Source organism: Octodon degus, unplaced genomic scaffold (genome assembly GCF_000260255.1).
Source record: "Octodon degus isolate 3935 unplaced genomic scaffold, OctDeg1.0 scaffold00125, whole genome shotgun sequence".
Classification (NCBI taxonomy): domain Eukaryota; kingdom Metazoa; phylum Chordata; class Mammalia; order Rodentia; family Octodontidae; genus Octodon; species Octodon degus.
The window spans coordinates 2,594,029-2,601,331 of NW_004524701.1; the positions used below are offsets into that span (position 1 = coordinate 2,594,029).

At 37.7% G+C, this 7,303-nt stretch overlaps 1 protein-coding gene across 1 annotated transcript in view; it reads right to left on the reverse strand.

Moving 5' to 3' along the window:
- Positions 1–4,832, reverse strand: part of Hpgds (hematopoietic prostaglandin D synthase) — a 21,179-nt gene extending 16,347 nt beyond the window's left edge. Inside the window, exons 1-3 of the mRNA XM_004640640.3 lie at positions 4,818–4,832; positions 3,823–3,883; positions 737–878 (exon numbers count right to left, since the gene is read on the reverse strand). Of these exons, the coding sequence (XP_004640697.2) occupies positions 737–878; positions 3,823–3,834 (154 nt within the window). The 5' untranslated portion in view covers positions 3,835–3,883; positions 4,818–4,832. The remainder of the gene's footprint in view (positions 1–736; positions 879–3,822; positions 3,884–4,817) is intronic.
- Between the last annotated feature and the right edge of the window lie 2,471 nt (positions 4,833–7,303).

A 7,303-nucleotide genomic window follows, 5' to 3' on the forward strand; every position in this document is an offset into this window, starting at 1 on the left:
ACATTTGGCTGTCAGTGTTAGTTTCATGAGAAAAAGAAATAAGATCATGCTTTCCTCCAGAGGAAGGATTTCTACTATGAGAAGTGATTGCAGCGACAATGGTTTATAAGGAGCTCACGTTTCCAAAAGGCAGGTGGTGATTTATTGCCAATATGCCAATTAGCATACACAATACTAACGTTGGTGCTGTCTACTATAAATAATTTGGGCCACAGTACTAAATGGATCTGATCTGAACTTGCCATAGTCATGCAACTGGAAAGATGACTCAAACCTTGTGTCGTTAATCCCAACTATGAACTAAAAACAATATGTCCCACATCTATTTCAGCTCTTCTGACAAAGGGTATACTGGTTTGTTTTTATTATTTATTTATTTATTTATTTATTTATTTACTTATTTGTTCATTGATGGATTGTACCAGGAATCAAATTCAGGATCTTGTGCTTGCCAGGCAGGTACTGTGCTGCTGAGTTATATCCCTGACCCTGTATTATTTTTCTGTGAGGTTTGTGTTTTAACCTGTAAGAGAAAATCTGTAGAGTCACATAGCATTCATTTAGTTTATCTGGACTGTTACTTCTCAAGCTAAAACTGCTAAGACTGGAAACCTAGATAAGGCCAGAAAATCTTTTCTTTTCTTTTCTTTTTCCCTCAAGAAGGACAAATGACTCTGTGAGTTCATTTTCTTTCCAGCAGGTTACAGATTCATGAAATAGGACTTATGCTACTTACTTGACTTGATTGCAGGCCAGTCAGCATGTTCTATCCTGTGATCTTCATACTTTATGTCCAAATAGGCAAATATGTAGCGAATAATTTCTGACCTCCCTTTCATATTGAAATAAATCAGTTTGTAGTTTGGCATGGTGCTATTCTGGAAAGACAAAAAGGGAGGGAATATGTTAATCGTTTTGAGAAAGGGTCTCACTCAGGCTGGCCTTGAATTCACTTTGTAGTCCAGGCTGGCTTCAAGCTTGCAGCAATCCTGCCTCAGCCTCCCCAGTGCTGGGATTACAGGCATGTGGCACTACACCTGACCTCAAAGCCCACTTTTTTTTTTTTTTTTTTTTTTTTTTTTGGCAGAGCTGGGGATTGAACTCAGGCCCTTGTGCTTGCCAGGGAAGCACTTATTCCACTGAGCCATCTCCCCAGCCCCACAAAGCCCACTTTTAAAAGAGATACTGATGTAGATTTGTATATGGATGATACACATAAAAGATGTTTAAACTAACACTAAACACTTAATATTAGCATTGATAGTAACTTTGAACTCTTGCACTACAGTCGAGAATAAACACAATGAATACAACATGCTGGTATAATAATCGTGGTAATGAAATGATTAAAAACATACAACAATTATTTAAAATGGTGAGTTAACATAGTATGTTCTTATTGCCTACCAAGGAAGTTTCTGAAAGATATTAATAGAATATTTGATATAATGAAAAGTTGGGCTTATACTTTAAGATCAAGTTCTATGTGGAATCATATCTCACACAAATGTCAACACAAACTGTAACAGTCTAGGCTACCCGGTGCAGACCCAGGCCTGTCTACTGAATTGATTTCAGGGAAGGTGTCTGCACATGGCTGTTGGTTGCCCTTCTGGACCCTCTGGGGGTGCAGGGAAAGTCAGAGTGCAGTGCTAAGCAAATCCCAGCCACTGAACCTGGCCTTTCCCCATCCAGGTGCTGAGCAGTCAGCTTGGCTGCTGGCTTGAAGCGAGCGTCCCTCAGTTATCTCATGTTCTCTCTCCCCCATCAGTGTCCACCTGGTCACATGGAGCCCAGGCCTCATCTGTGGGGAAATGGCATCCAAAGAGAATTGGCTGAGCTAAGGAAGAGCCTAACATTACAGCCCCAACTTCTTGGAGGGTGATGTAGAAAGGAACTCAAATAGGGAGAATTGGACATGCGGCCCACGGGATCAGGGGAGTGACGCCCAGATCCTCAGGAATGTTGACTGTAGATTAGGAATAGGGACAGAGCTACGAGAGCACCAAGTGCTGGATAAAAATGCTGCGTGTGGTATTATGATCAGCATTAAATGTAAACAGCTTTTTCTCATTCAATCAAATAGCACATAAATATTAGAGTCCGCTTCTTGAATTTTGTGCAAAAAGGGTCACATTTAACTTGCCAAGTTATGCTATTTTTTGATTTATTTTATTTTTAAAGAGAGATTTTAAAAGTAAACAAATAAAAGTGACATAAAATTTCACTAATTTGAAGACAACAGTATGCAATGCAACAACCGTTGTTGAATTCCTATCATTCTGTTTAGTGAAATTCTATGTCCTTGTTAGTTTACATTGTCTTCCACTTACACAAAGAAGTTAAGACTTCTCTGCAGAGGCGGGGGTTCTCTATCTTTCTCTGCAAACATATCTTTAAATCGAAAGACATGACAGAAGCTCAAGATCATCTGACGAATGCTTATCATTGCCTCTGGAATAGCCTTTCAACAGTTAGAGCTCAGTAAGGAAACTGCTGTACTCACGCATTGCGTTCCTCGAGTTCTTTCTACTGGCTGCTCAGCAAAATGTTGGGTTTCTTAACTCCAAGTTTAGAAATTCTAACTGTAAAATTCAAGAAACCAGGCCTTTTGCTCAGTGGAAAATATAATTACATTTTTAGGTTAGATGTGCACATTTGGGGCTGGTGAGATGGCTCAGTGGTCTAAATCACCTACTTGGAACAAGCTTAGCAAACCACAGGGACCATGGTTCAATCCCCCAGCACCACATGCCAGCCCGCCCTGCCCCCTGGTGGGCTGAGCTGGCCACACACACACACACACACACACACACACACACACACAAAGTAATCCCAGGGCCTCAGAAGGCTGAGACAGAAGGGTCATGAGGTCAAGTTTCAGCTTAGGCAATGTAGTGAGATCCTGGTTTAAAATTTAAAAATTCTTTTTTTAAAAAAAATGTTTTTTAAAAGTGATGGATGTAGCTCAGTGTAGCAGCCTTGGGCTCAACACCCAGTGCCACAAAACAAACAAATAAGCAAACAAACCAGAAGGAATCTTAAGTAAATAGTGCTTTGACCAGTGAAAACTGACAGGAAATTTCACAATAAATTCAATGAAAAATGTATAGGATGCTGTCTAGAAGATTATTTTTTCCATTTTACTGCCTTTAGCAATATATAAGCTGTGCTTGAAAAAGTGGCAAGTATTCAAAGTTTTAAATTTTTAAAAAATTTTTACAGTAAAAGGCACTTGGCCATTAATCCACCTCAAAATCCACCCTCCATCCCCAATGCTTTGAACACACATATTCTATCATTCTGGCCATTTTTGAAGCAGTTTAGGAAATCTTTCATGTCTTTAGGTTCACCGTCATGGCCTAAGTGGATTCAAAACATTTACCTTCACAGTTATTTGGACTTTGGGGAAGAGCCAGAAGTCATACAGCACAAAATCTTGTGAATCACATGGATGAGGATGCCTTGAGTTGTCTCATTAGCTGCCTTTCCATTGGATGGCTGGGTAGCAGCATCCACTGTATTCTTTATCATACCTCATAAGACAGTCATGAAAGAAGGCATCTAACACTATTCAGAAGGTGGCAAGAACCATCAGATAAGGGAGGAGAAGTATTTTAAAAATTTAAACATTCACTGTAGATTTATATCACCCCTTGTATCTCTGTTACGATAATCTCTTTTTGTTAAGGCATTTATTTCACCAAGACGGTGCACTAAAAGGGCAACAGGTAAAAGACAGCCCTACAGGCATGATGGGGAGCAAGTTCAGCAGTGGTCAGAGGGGAGACAAGGGGAGGCAATGTCACCCTTGCCGCTTACTTGTGTCTCCATGGCCTTGGGCCATTCTCCTGGTTCTAACTTTAGTTTCCTCTCCTGAGAACTGGTAGAGAAAACATTGTTTGTGAGGTGTCCACACAGTGCCTGACACATAGCATGTGTTTAAAAAGAGAAGGAAGAAAAAGAAAGAAAAATAAGACAGGAAGGAAGGGGTGGAGAGGACTCTTTCCTACAGTGGTGGGGGCTTTAGTCCTGTTTGGGGGAATTTTATTGTCTCAGCTCCTCCAGATCATGTTATCTGATGAACTCATCCTGATCCTACTGCTCAAAAATTAACTATAAAGAGAATAGTAAAAAATGAAAATACATGATTGGATTTAAAAAGCAAGCTAAGCATAGCCTCCTCCCAAAAGGAACAGGAACCCAGCACAGTGAGAAGGACCTGCTGCTGGGGGCTCAGCAGGGGCTTCACCCCTTCAGCAGGAAGGAGGTGTCAGAGTCTCCCATGTGGGAAAAGGCACCAAAAGGATGGTTTGTCAGAATCCAAGGCTTCTTCTGTGATATAAAATTAATGTCAAAATTGCAAACCTCAAGGAAAACTGGTAAGTGGAAAAAAATATGAATAGTCACAAAGTGGCACATTACAACGGGTAAAATAAGCATCTTAAAAATCATAAGTAAACATTACAAATAACTTCATACAATAAACTAGAACATTTACTTAATGGAGAAATTTTGAGAAATATAACATATATGTCAATTTCATAGATAAAGCAGTCAATTTATCACTCACAATAAATAACATATGGAAGGAGTAAAAGGAAAAACTTATCTGTAAAATGGTTATTTCTATTCAAAATGTAAAAGACTGTACCAATAAACCAAATTCTAAAGCTCAAATGCAAACCTAAGGACCATAATAGCCATTCTTAAAGCCTAAGTGCATCTCATCCATGGAAATAAGGTCTGGGTTCCTTGGCTATGGTTTAACAAAGTCTGGTTTCAATAGCCTAGGAGACTGTGCATTTCATGTAGACCTCTTACTTCCTGTTAGCTTCATTTCTGAATCTGTCATCATCATTCTGTGTTAAGAATCCCATGTAGAGAAGATGGTACATATTCCCTCAAAACAATACAGAAACATGAAGTAAAAAAATTGATTGTACATAAAGATTTTTTTCACAGCTAAAACTAATTCTTACTTTCCAAAGAAAGCCATGTAAATTTCCTGATTCAGCATGGCAATAGAAAGCCTATTTAAAATTGTTTGAATAATAAAATCATGTGAGTGGATGACTATTGTCTTCCCTGGATAGAACGTATGCATCTAACTAAACTCACATAGATGTAGCTATTGAATCCTGGAGATTTAGTGCTTAGTATATGTTAAGCTTGCTAGAGGTCAGGGATGATGGCCAACTCCTGTAGCCCAGCACCCTGAAGGCTCAGGATAGCGAGTTTGGATCCAGCCAGACAACTTAGTGACCTGGAGTGGTAGCGCAGTGAAAAGGCCCTGGGTTCAATCATCAGTGCTTCAGAAAACAAAAGCAAAAACTAAAAGAAAATGCAAACATTTTGGAAATTAAATATTTTTCATGGGAAATGATAGTATTTTTAAAATGTTATATCTCGGGTGCTTCCATCCTTTCTCCTAGGTTTGTAGCTCATTTTACTTTATATAATGTCCTATTTTTTAAATAGCTGATTAACAATAACAAAAACCAGAAAATAAGAGCATTTGATTCCATATGCAATTTCAACATAGATATTGATAAAATACAAATTATCATGATAAAGCCACTCAATTTTAACTAAGATGATACTAAATTTCACTAAATCTATATCTGCCGTGTGTATTGTTATAAGAGTACAGTAAAAGTAGTCTTAAAAATTCTAGTCTATGTCAGAAAAATAACAATTCAAATTTAATTTTCTGGCAAAGAAGGTTAATATTCAAGTATTTTGTTAAACATCTTAATAAAGATTTCAGGAGATAATAAAATAAGGGAGTAGAACTGTTGGAATGACTTTAACAGACAGAAAACTTACAAATGAGGAACTAAATTTTAGCCATTGTATAACTCAGTTCAAAATATTGCTTACTTAAGGTCTAACATAAAACATCAGGAGTTGAAATTTTGGGGGAACTTGTAGACACAGTTTTTTAGCTACCAAATAATTGTGTGATAATCTATGAGTTTCAAGAATAAAAAGATTACTTGAGAATTTGCTAACAGTGCTTCCTTAATCTAACCAACAATTGCTTCATAAGAAGTTTAAGCCTTTTTCATTTTTTAATAAGCCCATAGGAATTATATAACGTAGAGCATAACGTTTGTACTCCATTTGCATAGACACTGATATTTTGTAATATAAAACAGCAAGGCGTGGATTAAAGTGCACCTGCAAGCAGGCACAGGGGCCTGAGGTTAGATCCCCAGGCCTGCCATGCCAACCCCGCCCCCGGCAATTGAGAGGGCAATTGAGGCTGGGCATGGAGGTATGCGCCTGTAATCCCAGCTCTTGGCAGACTGTAAACAGGCTGATCACTATGAGTCTGATCTAGTAGTAATACCCTGAACACCCTGTAGATCCTTCCCTAAAAATACAGAAAAAAAATAGCAAGTTGTTATTGCTCACATAAGAACTTCTTGCAGATATTGACACTGGGTAGCCATTAGCTAGCTAACAGCCGGTGATAAAGAATGATGATTTCCCTTATTTCCCAGTGTCTCTGGGCATTTCTGATTTAGTTCTGGAAAAGAATGTAGATTGGAATTAGAGTGTAGAACAAGAAATAAAGAATTTTTAACTAAGTTATTGATCTCAAACACTGTATGTTTAACCTTGAATAAACAAGCTGGAATCTGTATTTTCCTATGAACTGTCAAGTAAACATAATGTTCAGTGTTTGCCTCAGTTAATAGCATGACTAAGGAGGAAGTGAAATACCTTTGAGAACTGTGGCCTCAAGCTTTACACGTAAGGGAAATTGCATGCACCATCTGAAAGAAGAATATAATTCTTCCTTTCCTTTCCTTTCCTTTCCTTTCCTTTCCTTTCCTTTCCTTTCCTTTCCCTTTCTTTCTTTCTCTTTCTTTCTTTCTTTCTTTCTTTTTCTTTCTCTTTCTTTCTTTCTTTCTTTCTTTCTTTTTCTTTCTCTTTCTTTCTTTCTTTCTTTCTTTCTTTCTTTCTTTCTTTCTTTCTTTCTTTCTTTCTTTCTTTCTTGAACTCAGGACCTTATGCTTGCCAAGCAAGCACTTATTCCACTGAGCTATCTCCCTGGCCCCCTGAATATAATTCTTTTTTTGTTTTGTTTTTTATTAATTTTAATGAGAAAGAAATAGCAATGAGACAGTTTCAAAACAGCTTAGTAGGACAGTTACAATAATTAATACATTGCATATTGTCTTCATAGTAGTTATTCAGAGTACAAGATGCAGACATGATATCTTGTCTAAACACTTTTAGTATAAATTGTTCTCATTGAACTAAGAGAAAGTAGCTGTATATCTATCATATA